Source organism: Argopecten irradians, chromosome 8 (assembly GCF_041381155.1).
Source record: "Argopecten irradians isolate NY chromosome 8, Ai_NY, whole genome shotgun sequence".
NCBI lineage: Eukaryota > Metazoa > Mollusca > Bivalvia > Pectinida > Pectinidae > Argopecten > Argopecten irradians.
The window spans coordinates 38,985,790-39,007,911 of record NC_091141.1 but is presented as its reverse complement, the minus strand read 5'-3'; the positions used below and the strand labels follow the sequence as shown (position 1 = coordinate 39,007,911).

Below are 22,122 nucleotides of genomic sequence, written 5' to 3'. Positions count from 1 at the left end.
AATATGGTCTGAAATATTCTTATCTCTTGTCTTTAAGTACTGACAGGTGCCTAAGATTTATGATTTTTGATTACCGGTAGTTAAAACTAGAAACATTGGGTATATATCTGTAGGATAGGTAATAAGGAGACAATTTGTGTACTTTGACAACTCGTTATGGTTATAAACTATCGATACTGAGACGAAGATTCAAATAATGTTTACATATCTACAGGCATTTCGTTAATGTCAATATGGAGTTTTAAATTTTCTTCGTGACGATTTGCTTAATTGCCCCTATTTCTGACAGATGGGAACGGTGTGAAGGCAGGGTATGATATTTGTCTGTTGTTTTCGATAAATATCGAACTATACCCATATAGATACTTAATGATTCAAACTATGGTTTGTATTGTTTTCCTTAATTCTTAAAGACAGTTTATTATGGGTTATGTTCCAGTGGTGGGGAAACTCCGTCGTTTTACGGTCGAAAAAAATCACGAGGGCTTTGCACTCATAATCCTGAGGTGGAGGGCTAGAGTTAGACAATTGGACATCCTAACCACAGGTGCACGCATTTTTGTTTTAATAAAGATTTTGTTATAAATGTCTTGGTAGTATTCTCTGAAGTCAAGGGTGGCAACTCGGTCAAGTGATCTACGGCACCCCACTTCATTTTAAGCGATGTAAAAGCACATTTATTCCAATTAACATGTTACAAATTATACAAATAAGTATTTCGGAAATGCTTACCTGTAATTTAACGTATCATTCAATGCTAACACTTACTAAGTGGATAAATCCGAGATAACATCGTCAAATTCTGCCGATTTGCCGAACTACTATACATAGCTAACCGTGTCCAAAATCTCATCTGCATACGGGTTGAAAGGTCATACTAAAGGTTACTAAATGATGTGTGGGCGTTGGGGTCGTTTCGGCATATGTCTGCCAGGGAATCTGTTTGAAATTGACAACTGAGAAATGAATTCCAATGTAAACTACATGTAGATGCGTTCTTTTTCATTGTGAATGTTATTAATGTAATATTTGTACCGTCACATGTATCACTGCATACTGTAAGGATTGTACGTTGCGAATGTAGTAAGCGGTATCTGTCTGGTTTATTGTCCTCAAGATGGCACGGTGGTACATGTAATACCAGACTATTTGTGTTTTACATTCTCAACATTTTATACAAGTAGGCTGTGTTGAAAGATACCATGGCATATGGAATGTGCATTAATCAAAGTTCACATCGATGATTATATACATTTTTGTATAATATTTCGATAAATTGATTGCTTTGAAAATCGGCTATTCAGTTATTTCCAAAATTAAAAGTTTAGCTGCAATGCAAGAAAAAAAAAACACCCAAAAAACAAACAAACAAACAAACTCGTAATGTTACACAACTATTTGATCGAAACTGTTTTACTATTCAGCATCAAAACACCATCAGCCACTTATTTCAATTATTCGCTAAATGACCCACGTTTATTGTCCGAGTCGAGCAGCACAGAACGATAATACAATGTACGTGTATCATATCCCTGTGTCGAAACGACCGTCATGCAGAACCTCTCCATGACAAGCAAAGGGTGATGCCTAAGCGATGATTTGTCAGTGAATGGCGATTTACCTTTACATAACAAATATTCTAACCAATATATTTATAGAATAAATTGCCTACTGTTAGGACACGGATTTCTTCAAAAATTACACAACTCAAAATTATATTAAAATTTAAATCTGAACGAGTAAACAACTTATATGCAACTAAGTATACCTTAGAATCCATTGATACACAAATCAGGTGATTTTTTTTTTCTAAATCAATACGCAAAGTCGACGTCTCTACTGTGACGTCATGAAATAAAAAAAAAAATAGTGACATCAATGCTTAGATAAAAAACATAAAATATTTGTAAAAAGTTTGTACCGAATATAAAAAAAAGTTTGCACCGAATTAAAGTTTCAATATCACTACCTAATATGATAGAAATTGCACTGAATATAACGAATTAACGACGGCGTATAAGGAAAATGTACCGAATATAACGAAATAACTGCAGTACTGTACCGAATATAAAGATAAAAGCACTGCGTATTAGCAGGGGGTCGACCGTGTCTTGGTACGCGAAGGCGTATTTTTTTTTTTTTTTTTTTTTTGTAATTGTTTTTTTTTTTCAAGGCATATTTATACAGAATAAAACAATATTAAAGCAATCATTCATCATCATCATCATCATGATTATCATCATCATCATTATCAACATCTTATCATTATCATCATCAACCATCATTATCATCATCATTATCAATATCATAATCATCATCAACAGCATCTTATCATTATCTTCATGATGATCATTATCAACATCTTATCATCATCATCATCATCATCATATCATCATTATCATCATATCATCATCATCATCATCATATCATCATTATCATCGTCATCATCATCATCATCATCATTATCAATAGCTTATCATTATCATCATCATCATGATTATCATCATCATTATCATCATTATCAACATATTTTCATTATCATCATCAATCATTATCATCATCATTCATTATAAACATTTTATAATTATCTTCATCAATCAACATTATCATCATCATTATCAACATTTTATTATTATCTTCATGATGATCATTATCAACATCTTATCATCATCATCATCATCATCATCATCATCATCATCTCATCGTCATCATCATCATCATTATCAACATCTTATAATTATCATCATCATCATGATTATCATTATCAACATCTTATAATTATCATCATCATCATCATCATCATCATCATCATCATCATCATCATCATCATCATCATATCATTATCAACATCTAATCATTATTTTTATCAACATCAATCCTCATTATCATCATCATTATCAACATCTTATATTTTATCATCATCATCATGATTATCATAATCATCATCAACAGCATCTTATCACTATCTTTTATGATTATCATTATCAATATCTTATCATCATCATCATCATCATCATCATCTTATCATCATTATCATCATCATCATTATCAATATCTTATCATTATCATCATATCATCATCGTGACCATCATCTTAATCATCATAATTTATTATTATCATTATATTTCCATCAAAATCATCATCATCCTTTTCATCATATCATCAACCATCATCATCATGATTGCCTTTTATAATCTAACACATACACCATTATACACACTCTTACACACACCTTATCACACGTTCACTCACACATACATAGTCTCTCACCTTCATTCATACACACCGTCGCACTCAGATATACGTGGGCATACACATGCAGAAACAAGAGACATTTTACACAAATAAATGGAATACTGTATATGGAGATACAAAGCAAAAAAGGTTTACAGAGGGGGGGGGGGGAGAGGAACTAGGGAGATTCAATCACTGTAGTGTTAATATACTCTAGAGGAAGGATATTGTATTGAAATATTTTGACTGGAAATGTATATCTTAATTCGGTACTGAAAGGGTCAAAGACAAATTTAAACAAGAGTGAAAATTGTCTGTAGTAATCAATCTGTTAATAGTTATGTATATGGTTATTGTATAGATATAGATATATGTATACATGTATATGCATGTGATTTGATGTGATGCATATATAATTTGTTTGTTTGTTTGATTAATTAACGTCCTATTAACAGCTATGGTCATGTAAGGACGGCCTCCCATGTATGCGGTGTGTTGCGTGTATGTTGTGCGAGGTGAGTGTACTGGGAGACTGCGGTATGTTCGTGTTGTGTCTTCTTGTATAGTGGAACTGTTGCCCTTTTTATAGTGCTATATCACTGAAGCATGCCGCCGAAGACACCAAGCAACACACCCCACCCGGTCACATTATACTGACAACGGGCGAACCAGTCGTCCCACTCCCTGTATGCTGAACGCTAAGCAGGAGCAGAAACTACCACTTTTATAGACTTTGGTGTGTCTCGGCCAGGGGACAGAACCAGAGCCCTCAGAGCCGCTCAACTCCCAAAGTCACAGGGGAAAAGTCGAAGATAAGATCCTAAATTTAGTCGCCTTTTACGATCATGCAATAGGGGCAGCAGGTACAATTCTAACGCCCTACCTGCAGGGCCGATGTATATGTAAACATATATATATACCTGGTATATATAATAGATTAATTAATTAAGTCAAATTGAAAAATGTGTAGATATAAGGAAAGAAAATAATGTGATTAAAGTTCTAATAGTGGTTTCCATTTCCTTACATTAATTTCAAACAATTGTTTTTTCCCTTGATTGTTGTTATTGTTTAAAAAATTCAGAGCTGATAAGTGCTCCTTTATAGTTTTAATAAGGGGATTTAGATTCAAAGATTTATTTAAGCATCTAGTCTTATAGATGTAGTGTTTTATTATAATGATTATTTCGTAATGAATTGGATTAGTATTTGGTGATAGAATTCTGAATGGTTGAGATTCTTTGTTTGTAGAAAAAGGAATAAATAAGAAGGCGTAATTTGGTATGCGAAGCAAATATGGCGTCGAAAGCCCCGCTTCGAGTATCAACCTTAATTGGGAAATCATTCATGTCTCTTCTACATGTATGCTCCATGCAACATACGATTTCGGTGACAAAATGATTGCAGTTTCTAAAAATGCAAAAGATGATTATTTTCCACATTTCGTTAAAAATATATTGAAGAAAAACCACGCGATATTCACGCAAAAACAGCACTTGGGCATGGTAAAGGACTTTGTTTGGTTGAATGTGAAATTGTAGTTTGTTAGAACAGCCGTATGATAAATAGAATTCTGTAAAGTACAGTACCGATCATTTTATTTCGGTGTACGCAGTTGTTGGTATGCATCACTCAGTCATGGACACCACCGGTAATTCTCCATTTATCTTGGAAATACCTTCCTTAGTTTTGCCTTCTGGTTTCTGTCTTTGTTTTCATGAATGGTGTTATTGAAGACAACTCTGATATCATTTGTTTATTTTCGTCGGACATAATTTGAAATCTTTCAGAATTTTCAACAACTTCTTCTATTTCCTATGTGGTTTGAATTACATCATTTTCAGTGTCCTCCTCACTGGAAATGACTGAAAACAGACTGCTTTTTATGTTAAATTTTGGTTCATAAATTTTATGTGTGATAAATATCTCATCCTCAATGTCTGCCATCTTTCTGTACCTCCCAACTCAAAAATGACACAAACAGATTGTGAATAGTTATGCAAAGGGTTGGTTTTGAATTTCTTGAGAATTGCATGCAATGTGTCGTTACTGAGTACAAGTATAATGGGGTCAAAGGTGATTGTATGGTTTTGCATACAGCTGTAGATTAGGTCAACAATGGGCTAGGTCACAGGTGGATATTAATGCCATATTTTAAGTAAGAGAAACACCCCAAACTGTAGATTACTGAAGATATTTCGTGCTTCATATAAAAGTTTAAAGTAGATCATTATCATTTAATAACAATATTTTTTCATACATACAATATACCTGTTAATAACCTTATGAGCAAATGAATATACATATAGTATTTAATATTTTGATTATATTGTTATTGAAATTTTAGATTCTATATCATCCTCGATACTCCAGTGGTTACTTTCACTGTCATTATATCCAACCCTTGACTATCTTATAAAGGCCACATATATTTCATTTGAAGATTAAACAGCGATGCCCATCGTCAAAGCAACACAATTAACCACAATGTACCATTATTCAATTCTGTTGATGCACATCAAAGGACCAAACTACCTTCTCATTTGTTGTCAAACACAGAGCCTTCAGGTTTACTATGGCATAGTCCAGGTGGATATAACGACAGTGATAGTGGAGTAAGGAGGGTGCTCCTAGTTCAGATCTTGTCAGTTTTGTCTATCTTCACATTCTTTTTAATTTTCTTAATTTTAAAGAAAGGACGCAGAAAAAAGTCCATATCAATTTGATATGTGTTTGAATATTGAACCATGTTTGATTTCAACAGAGGCTTGTTCCTGGAGATCAGACAGCACGCGTTGTTACCCTGGCAAGTGTTCCTCAGAAACGGCCGATAGCTGTGTGTGTATGAAAGGTTTTACTGGACATCACTGTGATGAGAGTAAGTACTCATGGTCACCGAAAGTGTTTATCATTGCCTTCCTAACTGTAACAGCTGGACTTAATGTTTAACACATTCACCCCTGACTCTTCTTATTCAAACACTGGAAGACTTCATTATAAATTTTCAGGGGTGAATCAAGGGGATATGAGAATTAGTTACAGTTTACATAATAATGGACCCGCCAGAGTGTCCATAGACCATGTTTAGACGATTTAGGGGTCTAGATCAAAAGTCGGTATGCTACATGTACGTTACATAGGTTAAGGTTTAGAAAGCTCCAATCTTTCGCGGCTAAAATCACATTGCCAGCAGGTCTTCAAAAAACAATTACCTGTTACTACCGTTGGAGAGAGCGATAATTTTCCTTTCAAAATCGTTCTGCACAACTATACAAGGTGCCGTATTAAGACAATAGCAGCCCCGTTTCAACAAAAAAAAAAAAAAAAAAAAAAAAAAAAAACACACAAAATGTTCTCGATCGGGCAGTGGAAAATCATGTGCCATCTTTGCATGCATTATGCATGAGCGAGACATCCACTGTAACCTCATTGGCTGACTCAAATGAAAACTTGTAATGCTCCTTTCGGGACACCTTGTCATTTACCTTTGGCTTTACCCACACACCAGAGACACCCGGTGAGAAAATGGCTAGACTGGATTATCTGCCTTAGTACCAATTCTCTCCGCTAGGCTGCGCTCATAAATACTAAGCCGTTGTATTTTCGGAGCGAACCTAGCGGAGAGTAGAAAAACTACGGCAGGCAATCCAGTCTAAGAAAATGGCATGACGAATTTGGTACTTGGTATTAACCGAGTTGTTAAGACGTCCCGACATACATTTTGTACGTGGAAGCGATTTTGATTTTTAATTTCTTTTCAAATATGTACACGTGTCTGATGAAATATGATGTCAATCACAGATTTAGCAGCATAAGTTTAAACAGTGACTAACTAATCAAAAGGCGCCATTGTAAGTGGGAGTGGTTTTCAGTTTTCGACAGAATGTCGGTGACGAGGTGAAGGTAACCTTTGACCACATCAAAGGAACTTTATGAATGGTGTAATAATCTCTCGCCGCGAAACTTCTTTCGAAACGAACCCTCTCTGCTTTCGCCGTGGTGCAATTCATTCTAAGCTTGCTAGAAAATAAAGGACATATAGTTATATATTAGGGTGTAAGAACTAGTACTGAATATGCTCAATATTTCATTTGAGAATTGTTGCACAATTGTAATAATGTACAGATTGTAGACTTAATAGGTCAAGAAGCGTTGTTTAATATAGACCGAAATCGGATATATATATAAGATATCTACACACAAAAATATCCATATTTACGGAATTTGTCCAGTAACATCTAAATTGGTCTTTCTGACATTTATATTTTTCTTCAAAACGTGCTTTGATATTTTATGACATTAGACCAAAATTCTGGAGAAAGGTTGTAAACTGTTATTATCATATCAAGTATATATTGGTATAAGTTATATTTTATTTAATTTACACCAATCTATATTTATTCAATTTCATCAATTTATCAGATTTACATCAATATATATTCATCAATTAATAAATTTCATCAATCTTTGTTTATCATTTTTTCATCAATCTTTGTTAATCATTTTTTCATCAATCTTTGTTTTTCAGATTTACATCAATTTAATTTATTCATCAGTTAAATTTCATCAATCTTTGTTTATCAGTAATTGATGCTCCGACCATCACTGACCAGCAAGCTGTCCTTCATGCCTATAACGGCATAACGGTAGAGAACCCTGTGAACGTAAATGCCATCTATTCGTCTCCGATGCCCACGGTGTGGACTAATAACAGACGGATTGGCTGGGTGAAGGCATACTTTACCGGTGTGTTCAAGGTGGATGACCAGCCACCGAATGCTTCAAACCACTTTGTGACAGACTTCAAGTATGGTATTATCGGTGGACACATCAAATTTACCTTATATAGAGGTAAGTCTGACATCTTCTGATCATAGACATGGCCATCCTTAATACACAAGGGGTTATTTTCACTGGCGTTATATCCACCCTGGACTATCTCATAGTAATACTGAAGGTAGTTCAGGAGAAAAAACTGACCAAACACAGGTCTGCAGAGATTTCCTTTGAAAAATACAGATAAAGAGAAAGCGAAATTTTAAGCCTCATAATGTAATGTTTTTAATTTCTTTTGATTTACATCAAAGGATCAAACTACCTGTGTCTTCAGTTTTGCTATGACGTTATTGTCATACAAGGCGATACCTGATACTGTCATTTTTCCTACTCGCTCGAACTTCGATAAGTAACAGTTAATACCATTAGTAACAGTTAAATAGAACACACTCACATCTAAAGGCCAATGAAAGTTCATTGCAGACAAGAGTTTGAAGAATTTTGACTGTAGGCTAATTACCAAGTAATTTCACTTCATGCTAATCAAAAAGTACACAATAAATGAATTGCTGTATATATATACTATATATTATTCCAGATACCTTATACAGTGTATATGTAAAGATATGAAACAGTAAATCGTGAAAAGTACCTGTATGCAAACTTCACTTATAATTATTAACGTGAAAATTTATTAATTAAGTTAGTAAGTTCTCGGCGAGGACTTTTTTAAATGTTACAAAATTGGCAAACATCGGCGATTCATGGCTACAGTAGGCGACTACAATTTGAGAACGATACAACAAACTCTTAACGTTTATGCAAACGTGTGATAGAGACGATTAAGAAGGCGAAAAGGATGATGAAGTGACTTTGAATCGAGTTACACCAAGCGTTGAAACAGTGCGTGAACAGCAGTGTTCGGGGAATTCTCAAGACGACAATTCTGAAGCAGAATTAGAAAATAAACTATCTACACTTCAATCACAAGTTCGTCAAATGTCATTGCGACGAAAAATCGAGTCGTGTAGAAAGGAAATACACAAAGAACAATTACGTAATGAAATGGAAGTGGGGACAGCGTCAGTCAGACCACGTGGCGATGGCGTGTTCGTGAATGGAGCCGGGGGACCACCGCGTGGTGGTGGCATGGTCATGAATGGTGTCGGGGATCTACATGATGTCATCAGTCAACAACGACAGGAACCCTGTGCAGGTACGGAACTTTAATAGCTTTTTACTACAAACGCTCAATCCCCCCAAAACGCGCAAACTTCGCCTCGTACATCAATATCTTTGGCAAAACCCCTTACTGTTAGCAAACGAGGAGGACATTGTCACTTTCAAAAATACAGGTGTCAAAGCCAGTAAGAGATCAGAGAAAGACTACTATAAAATTAGCGTTGAACAATGGGGCTATGGCTACAGCACGATACTACAGGAAATGATTGATTATAGAGAAATAGAAACACAAGGTATTAATGTCTACCTCGAGTACACAAAAACTGTAAACCGTCTTTTCTCCAAATATGTGCGAGGGAGTGTACTGCTTTTTGATCGTGAGTATCGAGAGGCCCAGCATAAGGAGCAGTTTCGATGGGGTACACCACAGGCGGGGATACAAGACTTTCAGCTCATACTCAAGCCTAACAACATGACGACCCAGGTCCTACAGGGAACAACGACAAAACGCGAGAACTCGTCACGTGTAACAAGAAAACGTGGTCCATTTACTCCAGACAATCGTGAGATATGTCGTAAATTTAATGCCTGCACATGTGACTACACAATGTGTAAACTGGCTCATGTGTGCTGAGTGTGTTACGCTACACACAGTGCTTCATCACATGAGGAATAAAAAAGTGAAATGTACCCCCACCCGGGGGTTTGGTACTGTTCCTGATAGTGGTGATAACAAAAGTACCAGTGTAAATAGTTTAAATAAAGACAATTGTTTAACTTTTGAGTCCTGGCATGCCCTCCTCCCTAAAGACGATTTTGATAGACTTTATATTGGAAGGTGTGGCCAACGGTTTCCATATAATAGAGTCTTATATGGTGGATCAGGTTCAACCAGCAGATGTAAAAAATTATAATTCATGTAAACAACACCCAAAATTAGTTCAAAAACAGATCAAATGTGAAATATCAAACGGTAATTATGCAATTACTGTGGAAAAGCCTGTCATTATTAATGCTCTAGGGGCTATACCAAAATCCAAGACTAAAGTTAGACTAATTCACGATGCTAGTCGCCCTATAGACAAATGTGTAAAGAGTTATGTTACCAGTGACTGTTCGTGCTCTTATATGGCCTTGCGCGAAGCAGCCAAGCACATAACACCTGGGTGCTATCTTGCAAAAATTGATTTTAGCTCAGCTTATAGATCAGTTAAAATTCATCCGTCTAATTATAAAGCCACTGGTTTGAAATACATTTTTGATGGCGATACATCCCCCACTTTTATGTATGATACTAAGCTCCCTTTTGGAGCATCAAAAAGTCCTAAGATTTTTCAAACCTTGAATAGTACCGTTTGTAGAATGCTGAAGTGTAAATATGGTTTTTTAGCAATAGCATATTTAGATGATTATTTAGTGTTTGGTAAAACATACGACGAATGTTTTAATGCAATGGTTAAACTTTTGCTATTAATTGGTCAAAGTTAGAAGGCTCTACTCTAAAAATTGTTTTTAGGTGTATTGATCAATACTGTCTTTATGACTTTTTCGTTATCATTTAATAAACTTGTAACTTTTTCTGAAATACTTATGAACTTTTCTTCGCGAAAGCGAGCAAGTCGTAAACAACTTGAGGTGTTAATCGGAAAGTTAAATTGGGCTTCACAAATGATAAATGGAGTCCGTACCTTTTTGCGTATAATCATTAATATGAAATACAAATTGTGTGATACCTCGCATTAAATGATTCTATCGTCGGAGTTTTTCGCATTGGTGGATCGCGTTCATATATGTCTTTAATGGAACATGTGCAATTCTAGACAATAAACCGATTACTTCAATACAGACTGATGCGTCCTCCGAGGGAGGTGGCGGTTATTATAATGGGGACTATTTCTATGTGAACTGGCAACTAGATTTACCTCCCTTGGCACAAGAACATATCAATGTGAAAGAATTCTTATGCAATCTATTTTGCTTTTTGTCGTTGGGGGCCTACCCTCTGTAATAAACATGTTATTGTATATAGCGACAATAAGTCTGCAGTTTCATGGATCAACAAAGGGACATCGAGGAACGCTCTAGTTATGTACATAATACGTCTCATGTTTTGGATGTGTGCAATTAACAATATTTCACTAAAAGCTAAATATATTCCAGGAGTCTATAACAATATAGCGGATGCATGCTCACGCCTCCATGAACCAGATAAACTATGCCTTTTATATTCATGGATTCCGTCGCTTAGCCTTTGTGATTTCAGTGTTTACGAACTTTCTCAGCATATGTCATTACACGTTATATCTCACAGATGGCTCCACAGTTCGAGACTTAGAGGCAGCAGCGGCACTCTACAAAGAAAAGGCGTGGGCTAAGTCGACACTAGTCCGCTAAACCTGCCTATATTATTAGGCTTTTTAAGGCAATTTAAAAAAAAGCCTAATAATATAGGCAGGTTTAACGGACTAAGTCGACACATTCTACATACGACACACAGGCTAGATGCTTTCTGGACTTTTGTGATACTATCCACCAACCCACGATTCCAGTTTCGTCCTCGGTACTGCAGATGTATGTGACATATCTTGCAAGCAATCGTGGTTTCCGGTAAGGTACTATTCTACAATATCTCAATATCATTGTCCATATGCACACGATATCTGGTTTTAACGATCCTGTGGCTACTGACTATCAACTTAACCTGGTTCTTCGTGGTATTAAGCGCGATTTAGGTACCGCTCAATCCCCAGTGGCCGCCATCTCGCCAAATCAACTATTAAAAATCAAGGCGGTTTTGAACTAGAATAATCGCTTCTACGCCCTGGGAATGTTACAGATAAGGGATCCACATTCGACAAAACAACTGATGTTCGACGTACCGATTTGCTTCCCCATGAATGGGGATTCCTGTTGTGTTTGAGTAAGACAAAAACTATACAATTCAGAGAGAAAGCAGTAGAGGTTGTATTACCTAGGACAGGGAACGCCCTATGCCCCGCGTCCGCCTTGCATGCAGTACCCCTGCTCGATTCGTCAAGAGCGGGCGCCCGCCGGCGACCCGGCGAGGCGGCTAAGTCACTCGATTCAAAGAAAAAATGCGCCGGTTGCGCGACCGGCGTACGCCGGATCAGCCGGTTTTGAATCACCGGCTAATACCGGCGCAAGATGGTGGAATAAATGTTAGATATTTGTTGACGAAACTCTCGTTAAGCAAAACTCATTCCGTTCAGACATAAATTCTCCAAACATCATGATTTTCTTGTTGTATTCATTAACTGTCAGGAATTGAAACCTCTTTTGATACACACAGGTATGTAGATATACATTTATGAAGCGAATACATCGAAATGTGCAGTGATGTATAGACTTAGATATATATATATATAGCCCAGGTTTTGCTCTATACATATTTTTTCTCTATATAATGTAATACATACGGTATCATGGATTTTATAGAACCAAATACTTGTGCATGTACATTCTAGCCTGATTATAATAAAATTTGTAAATTTAATGTATATAAAAATGGAATGTTTTATTCAAAGTACATCAAATTTCAAGGACTTCTCTTGGACTGTGTATCAATAACAATAAAAACAGATTTTTAAGGTTTATTCTGAGATTTTACAATTTCGAAAACAACACATTGTAAAGTTCTAATGAATCGTTTTCGTCAAACACATGTAATTCAGAGTGTAACATAAGGAAATATATTTATATGTGTGTAGTATATTATACCTACATGTACATTGTAAATACACAATTCAGAGAGAATGTTCAAATTGAGAATATGATTGTACGGGCATTGTTAATTCCTACGTCAAGTCATGAGAAAAAAAATTCTACTGGTGACATGTAGTAAGAAACAAATTAATAAAATAGTAAAGTTACAACAATGCCACACCAAGGTATCAATTTAAACCCAGTTTATTAAGATAACTCATGCTTTACTAATCGGTGCTTCAGCGATCTGTTGAATTTTAGTAAGAACAAATAATGATTGGCGTGTGGCCCATTGCAACAATGCATGGAGCGACAGTGTTTGGAGCGACAAAAATGCCATGTGTCGATATCACGCGACTGTGCGATAAAACAATCATGTCGCTCTGTCGCATTAGCGAGAAAATAAGATTTGTCGCACCGACAGTGTATTTTTGTAACGTTGCAGTGTCACTCCGCGCATTATCTCACTATTGCTTCGCGTATTGTCTTGTGATGTGTAATTAAATTCCAAGCTGTTATGCAAGAAAATTATCTCATATGTATGTAATGTATGTATGTAATTCTACAATATCAAATGTGCATTATAACAGGAACGCGCGGAGCGATTTTGTGAGGAACGACAATGCGACATGGCCGAAATAGGCCACCATATATGTTTTCTATTTCATAAGAAACTTCAACACAAGAGATTAATGCAGTATGATGCAATTTCTTATATTTGTTCTTTTGGAATAAATCAGCATACACGTGTATATTATACAGAGTAGCATGCACGATGAAGAAAAAATGAGAATGGAGGGGTTGTTCATTTTCCAAAAGGCGAAACAACATATGACATTATCCAGTCACGGTATCTTATTAATATTAAACTCTAATGCTTTATGAATTTCTAAAAGTTCTTGGCCCGGAATCGAAAAATACGAATATTTGAAAGCTAATTTTTTATTGGCAACATCGCTTTTTTCCAAATACACATTATGTTATTAACTCTACTATTACAATCTGAAGAACAATCACTCATTTATTATGAAACAGAGACAACCACGCACATGCGTCGACTATTTAATCGCTTTTAATTTGTCTAATATAAAAGTTGTAAACGTATACGTAGAAGTATTTTTCTTACTCGTGCTAAGGGTAAGTTTAGCGTAAATAATGTTAACCATAACATGATATTAACCAAATTAGAATATCATGTTATCTATTAGATCAACTTAAATTCAGTCTTTGATTACGTTTGATGCAAAAAGCAAAATGTTCCTAACGCTCTGAAGAAATGTCCGCCATGAGGGAATACGCCGGTTATACTTGTTTTACCAGATCGACCGTCGTCACCCGGTCACATGATCGGCGTACGCGAGTAGCCGCTTTTCAGAACGAATCGAGCAGGGGTTCTGTTACGCCGTACAGGGCCTGTTGACCCGCTTGGACCTCTTCTAATTCAAGAAGATGGTTCTCCATTGAGCTATTAGTCATTTTGTGCAAAACTACAGCTAAGCTTAAAATTAGCAAGATTCGCGCCCACTCTTTTCGCCGAGATGGGGCCTCATGGCTCGAAAAGTTAGGTTTTTCCATAGACACCATTAAATCGATTGGATATTGGTCGAGTGATGCTGTGTTGAGATATATCGAGTCAGACTTTTCGACAAAATTAAATGTAGCAAAACAGTTTGGTTTTTCACTATGTTAACTTGTTAAGGTGTTTCTCTAATGTTAAGGTGTTACTGAACTTTTAGGTCTTGCGTTCAAAATGAACTATAACATTGATTTCATTATTATTAACATTATTATTACAAGCTAATCGATATTTACATAATATATAATTCATTTTTCGCAATTTTCAGTCATGTGGACATGACGTACATAGCAATTATTTTACATGATGAATAGTTTGCGTGCCCCTGTGCTTATACTGAGGTGACCAATATTACATTTCACGGTCCCGGAATAGCAGTTGAGATGGGTTGTTTTTATCTTGTACACACGTTCCTTCCACATTTTCATAATTCTAAATATAACTGTTGAAGACAGATACATGTATATCTCGATCAAATTATCGATGAAAAGTTACATAATAAGTACATGTATAATCACGATCGAGTGCATTGTGGGTAGCGATAGGCCTAGGACGTCTCCTTGCAGGCGGTATATGGAATTATCAAATTATTATTATTTGCCTAGATGAAATAAATCATTTATTTTAATGTCCATGAGACAGGAGTCATCTCGTCTTTCCGTGTCGACACCAAAATAAAACTAACAGGCCTATCCAAGGATACGTCCTTTGCCTACTGTAAGATACTAACCGTGTATATATCCAATGTAAATCCTCAGATATATAATTATTTATTTTGTAGCAATAGCTACATGTTGATGGTTTGAATAGGCATGTTTGCATGATATATTAAAAAAAAAAAACGAAAAAAATACTGCCGGTGGTGAGAATCGAAAGATCAGAAGATCTGCACGTTAACGCTAAGCCAGATTTCTGCTTTTTTATATACAGTGATTTTTTTATAAAAAAGCAGATAACATTGTTATTTTAATCACCTATCTTAAATAGCAAATGTTTGGTGATGTATGATTTAGTATTTCCTAATAGGAAAGAAATGTAAATGCAATGTGCATGTAGCTGTTGTTTCAGCATGAAGAAAAGTGAAAAAATGATAATAACATATTGATCACAAATCAATTTATTTACTCACATCTCAATATTTTCCTATCGCAACTGTTACAGGAAATTCTTATTTCCTGGTATCGAGTTCTATGCCTGATTAATCTCGATATTTAGTGCTGAAAATATCTGGTTTATTGATATTATTCCGCTACTTTTGTTGAGTTTGAATTCGCAAATTCGAAGGGCGTCCAGAACGCTTGTTTTCAACCGGAATCAACACCGTAGTGATAAAGACCTAACCTTCCAAATGAATTTTTGCATCGGGGGAACAGGAACATAAAAAGTTGATTATATCACTTACTATCAGGTTGTATTTTATACTTATTGGTAGTTTTGTGGATTTGTATGTAGCTTTCTTTTCATTGGTTGAGATAACCTAATAAATGTATCCGCCCAGTTGGTTTGGTATTTTGTTGCTTATTACTATACATTGGGTAAAGTGATGATCAAAGTGAAAATAAATGATTTAAAATGTATTTTGGTCGAACGCAACCTTTACTACTAGCTGCTCCTAAGGCGGTTAGACTTATCTGCCCTTGGCACCGGTTTCTCTCTAACATAGCTGGCTAGCAAGATCTCGGCGATGACTTTTTTCACTCCCTCCCCTAGAGATCATAGTTTATGTAGTTCACAACTGATAGCATTTGGCAAGGTATTTTCATTGTTATACCGATATGCAATATATATAATATATATATATATTATTGACAATATTCTTGTAGTATTACTTAGAATATTTGTCCATGCAAATGTAAACAATACACACAAGCTGTTGAGTGTGGGGTAAAGTTATTTTTATTTTTTCTCCAATTATATCACTATTACTATCAGGTTGTATTATATACTTCTTGGTAGTTTTGTGGATTTGTATGTACCTTTCTTTTCATTGGTGCAAATAACCTAATAAATGTATCCGCCCAGTTGGTTTGATATTTTGTTGTTTATTACTATACATTGGGTGAAAAGATTCAAATGCATATTCCATTTCACAAGCCCCTGTGCTAACAAGGTGCATTGTATGAACTGTTGTAAAACCTCGTGCAATGCCACACATGCAACTACACGGTCACTGATAATGAAAGTATACTCACCAGTAACTGTCGCGAGTACAGGCATATAAACATACATGGTCATCTACAGTCATACAAAGTCATAGTCAATATGTCGATAGAAAGTACGTAAAACTATGGAAAGCCATAGCTGTCTTATGCGGTAAACCTTTAATATATTATGTGGGTTTGTCTTTATATTAAGTGATTATGTCTTTATATTGTGTGGTTTTGTCGGTATATTGTGTGGTTTTGTCTTTATATGATGTGCTTTTGTCTTTATATTATGTGCATACACCAATATATGATGTGCTTTTGTCTTTATATGATGTGGTCTTGTCTTTATATTATGTTCTTTGGTCATTATATTATGTGCATACACCAATATATTATGTGCATACACCAATATATTATGTGCATACACCAATATATTACGTGGTCATTTCTTTATATCGAAACACCAATATATCAAACGTTTTAATGATTCAGTTGGAACTAAATTTCTAGGGTCGTTGTTTGACCCAACACACATCTTCTTGAGAAATATTTTTTCTTTTGTGGAAGCTGAATGATTTTTGCTGTTTCAAATTGAAATATTTGTAAGTATGGGTGCAGAAATAAAAATAAAATGGGAAATATATGAATATATGTACAACACTTTTTCCCCAAACAGTGAATGGTATTATTTGCACACCAATGCTACAAAAAATCTCTAGTTAACCGATAGCTATTAAGTATAAAACACTCAAAATTCATAAATCGACCCAAAGTGTCACTATTTACTCCAAAAGCAAAAAAAACCCAGCAAAAACCAAACAAAAACGATAGCGTTTGAACAGACAATATTTGCTATGCTACATCCATTTCTGACAACATTCGGTAATACTTCTATTTTTACTAGTGATGGGAATCGGTTGGAAATTGTTAATCGATTAATCAAAGTAACCGATCGATTTTCATTATAAAAATCGGATACGGATACTTTGTATAGATCAACTTTGTTATTTAACATTCAACACTCTTTTTCTAAATCACACTGCTACCTACTGATAGTTAAAAAAAACTGTTAATTGTTTTAGTCATATCAAAATTTAGTTTAGCTGTTGGATTGTCCGTAAAGTTAATAAGTCCGAAGAAGGGATAACTTAAAAATTTCATTTCCAGGATGGTCATAGGTTACCGTTTCCATCCTGCCGCCCCACGGGTAGAGCTTTGAGATCGATTTCTTATAGTAGCTTCTCCATTTTTTTTCGCACGAATTAAAACAGTACCCCTGCTCGATTCGTCAAGAACGACCCGGCGAGGCGGCTAATTAATTAGTCACTCGATTCAAAGAAAAACTGCGCCGGTTGCGCGACCGGCGTACGCCGGATCAGCCGGTTTAGAAACACCGGCTAATACCGACGCAAGATGGTGGAATAAAGGTTAGATATTTGTTGACGAAACTCTCTTTAAGCAAAACTCGTTCCGTTTAGACATAAATTCTCCAAACATTATGATTTTCTTGTTGTATTTATTAACGGATAGGAATTGAAACCTCTTTTAATACACACAGGTATGTAAATATTCATTAATGAAGCGAATACATCGAAATGTGCGGTGATGCATAGACTTAGATATATGTAGCCCAGACGTTTGGCTCTATAGATATTTTTTCTTTATATAATGTAATACGTACGGTGTCACAGTATTTTGTAGAACCAAATGCCTGTGCATGTACATTCTAAAATCTGAATATAATAAAATTTGTAAATCTAATATAAGTATATAAAATTTCAATGACTTCTCATGAACTGTTTATCAATAACAATAAAAATGTTTTTAAGGTTTAGTCTGAGGTTTTACACTTGCGAAAATAACGCATTTAAAGAGTTCTAATGAATCTTTTTCGTCAAAAACATGTAATTCAGAGTGTAGCATAACAAAATAGATTTATATGTACAGTATTATACCTACATGTACATTGTAAATACATAATTCAGAAAGAATGCTCAAAAATGAATATGATTGTACGGGCATTCTGTTAATTTCTATGTCAAGACAAGAGAAAAAGAATTCTACTGGTGACATGTAGTAAGAAATTAATTAATAAAATAGTTTGCATAAAGTTAAGTACGTAACATTGCCACACCAGGGTATCAATTTAAACACAGAACTCAAGCTTTACTAATCGGTGCCTCAACGATCTCTTGAATTTTAGTAAGAAAATGATCATTGGCGTGGGGCCCATTGCAACAACGCATGGAGCGACAGTGCTTGGAGTGACAAAAAATACCCTGCCGAGATCATGAGACTGTGCGATAAAACAATCATGTCGCTCTGTCGCATTAGCAAGAAAATCAAATTTGTTGCACCGACACTCCGAGAGTGTATTTTTGTTGCAGTGTCACTCCGCACATTATCGCACTGTTGCTTCGCGTATTGTCTTGTGATGTGTAATTAAATTAAAGCCTGTTATGTTAGAAAATTATCTCATATTATATGTAAATAATTCTACAATGCTAATTACAATGCAACATACATTACATCAAATGTGCATTACAACCGGATTTTGTGACGAGCGACATTGCGACATGGCCGAAATAAGTTACCATATATGTTTTCTATTTCAGAAGAAAATTCAACACAAGAGGTTAATGCAGTATGATGCAATTTCTTATATTTGTTCTTTTGGAATAAAACAGCATACACGTGTATATTATACAATGTAGCATGCACGATGAATATAAAATGAGAAGGGATGTGTGTGTTCATTTTCCAAAAAGCGAAACAACAAAATGACATTAGCCAGTCACGGTATCCTATTGATACTAAACTCTAATGATTTATGAATTTCCTAAATTTCTTGGCGCGGTAATGAAATATACGAATATTTGAAAGCTACATTTCTTATTGGAAATATCGTTTTTTCCCCAAATACATATTATATTATTAACTCTACCATTACTATCTGAATAACAATCACTCATTCATTACCAAAATCACAAAAAGACATCCACTCACATGCGTCGACTATTCAATCGCTTTTAATTTGTCAAAAATAAAAGTTGTAAGCCTACATGAAGAAGTATTTTCTTACTCGTGCTAACAGTAAGTTTAGCGTAATTAATGTTTACCATACCATAATATTAACCAAATTAGAATATCATGCTATCTATTATATCAACTTAAATTCAGTCTTTGATCATGTTTGATGCCAAAATCAAAATGTTACTAAAGCTCTGAAGAAATTTCCGCAATGATGGAATATGCCGGTTATGCTTTTTTGCCAGATCGCCCGGTCGTCGCTCGGTCACACATTCAGAACGAATCGAGCAGGGGTATTTGCGAGACGTTTGAATGTGTGTCGGTCAAACAACGGCCCCGGACATTTAGTTCCAACTGAATCATCAAAACGTTTGATATATTGGTGTTTCGATATAAAGAAAGAACCACATAATATATTGGTGTATGCACATAATATATTGGTGTATGCACATAATATATTGGTGTAAGCACATTATATAATGACCAAAGCACATAATATAAAGACAAGACCACATCATATAAAGACAAAAGCACATCGGATATTGGTGTATGCACATAATATATTGGTGTATGCCCATAATATGATGACCAAAGCACATAATATAAAGACAAGACCACATCATATATTGGTGTATGCACATAATATAATGACCAAAGCACATAATATAAAGATAAGACCACATCATATATTGGTGTATGCACATAATATAATGACCAAAGCACATGATATAAAGACAAGACCACATCATATATTGGTGTATGCACATAATATAATGACCAAAGCACATAATATAAAGGCAAGACCATATCATATAAAGACAAAAACACATCATATATTGGTGTATGCACATAATATATTGGTGTATGCACATAATATAATGACCAAAGCACATAATATAAAGACAAGACCACATCATATAAAGGCAAAACCACACACAATATAACGACAAAACCACACAATATAAAGACATAATCACTTAATATAAAGACAACCCCACATAATATATTAAAGATTTACCGCATAAGACAGCTATGGCTTTCCATATAAAACACGTGTAAACTGGCTGGTGCTGGATTCAAGACTGGCGAGATTTGTCAACTACCTATTGGACGCACAGAGATACCCGAGGTATTCCGAATACCTGCGGCATTCCGATCATTGAGACAACTCGACCAAACCCTGTTTCACTACAGAACAATGGAATCACTATATAACATGAAATTATGACTAGTTTATAACAATTCAACAATTAATAATAAAAAGAATATGGAATTATCTATTATTAATCACAGCTTATTACGTAACTCTCTAATATGATACTTTTTACATTAATTGTATTCACTTACATTGTGCTCCTTTGGGGGCCTACTCATTATGGTAAAATTGACTATTTAGCGTGACTGAGATGCTTCCACATAGTACTGTCATGGACTCATGGGAACTTGAAAAGTGAAAAAAACCCGAAGCCAACGAGATCTAAATTCCGGAATTATAATTTTCGAACCAAAAATTCCTGAAGAAGACCGTAACACCTAGATTTCATTACTGATATTGTTAGTGGCCGCGGTGGCCGAGTGGTTAAGATGTCCACACATATATTACCACAAGCCCTCCACCTCTGGGATGCAAGTTCGAATCCCATGTTGGGCAGTTGGCAGGTAATGACCGCTGGTCGATTGTTTTTCTCCGGGTACTCCGGCTTTCCTCCACCAACAAACCTGGCACGTCCTTATATGACCCTGTCTGTTAACAGGACGTTAAACTAAAAAAAACATAAAACTTTATTGTTATTTCCGAGATAAACATAAAGGTTAATATATCAGCTTGGGAGAATATATATTGATTGTGACGTCGTGTGTTTCCGAGTGCAACATACAGAAGAAATGACGTCAAAACAGAGATTTACCTTCAAACAGAAGTGATATGCAATTATGGAATTTCTTCGTAGGTTCAACTCAAGTTTGGCCAATTTACACTAGACAGTGCCCGCGATCATACATGAACCCTACAACAAAACAATATACCTGTTGTAAACGGATCACCTTCAGCGCTTGGAGCAACTTCATGCATAATGACAGGTATATAGCAGTTTATTTATTCTAATCCAATTGTTCAGAAGGTGATGATAAATGTAGTATTAACAGTAAGTTAATAACTTTTGTGACTCTACAAAATTATCGATCCTGTGTCACTGGTTGAACCTAGCTGTTCTTTTTTAATTAAATAACAGTCATGTTGTTTTCAGACATTTTTTTAAGTCTTGATAAAGCCCTCATAGGCCTGCATCTGCAGGACCGTCAGGATTTTCTGAGGACTCATTACTGTAAAACAATAACGTTGATGCACATTTTGTATGAGAGAAAAATACTATTAGCTACACAGTTCGCCACGCCTGATACAAGTTAATTTTAGACCCAATATTTTTCCGTATCAGGTCACCAAGATATAGAGAA

The 22,122-nt window shown here is 35.3% G+C and overlaps 1 protein-coding gene across 1 annotated transcript in view; it reads left to right on the top strand.

Annotated features, from left to right (window-relative positions):
* Positions 1 to 22,122, top strand: part of LOC138330323 (uncharacterized) — a 92,263-nt gene that overhangs the window by 23,313 nt on the left and 46,828 nt on the right. Inside the window, 3 exon segments of the mRNA XM_069277864.1 lie at positions 5,999 to 6,112; positions 7,819 to 8,085; positions 21,618 to 21,747. Of these exon segments, the coding sequence (XP_069133965.1) occupies positions 5,999 to 6,112; positions 7,819 to 8,085; positions 21,618 to 21,747 (511 nt within the window).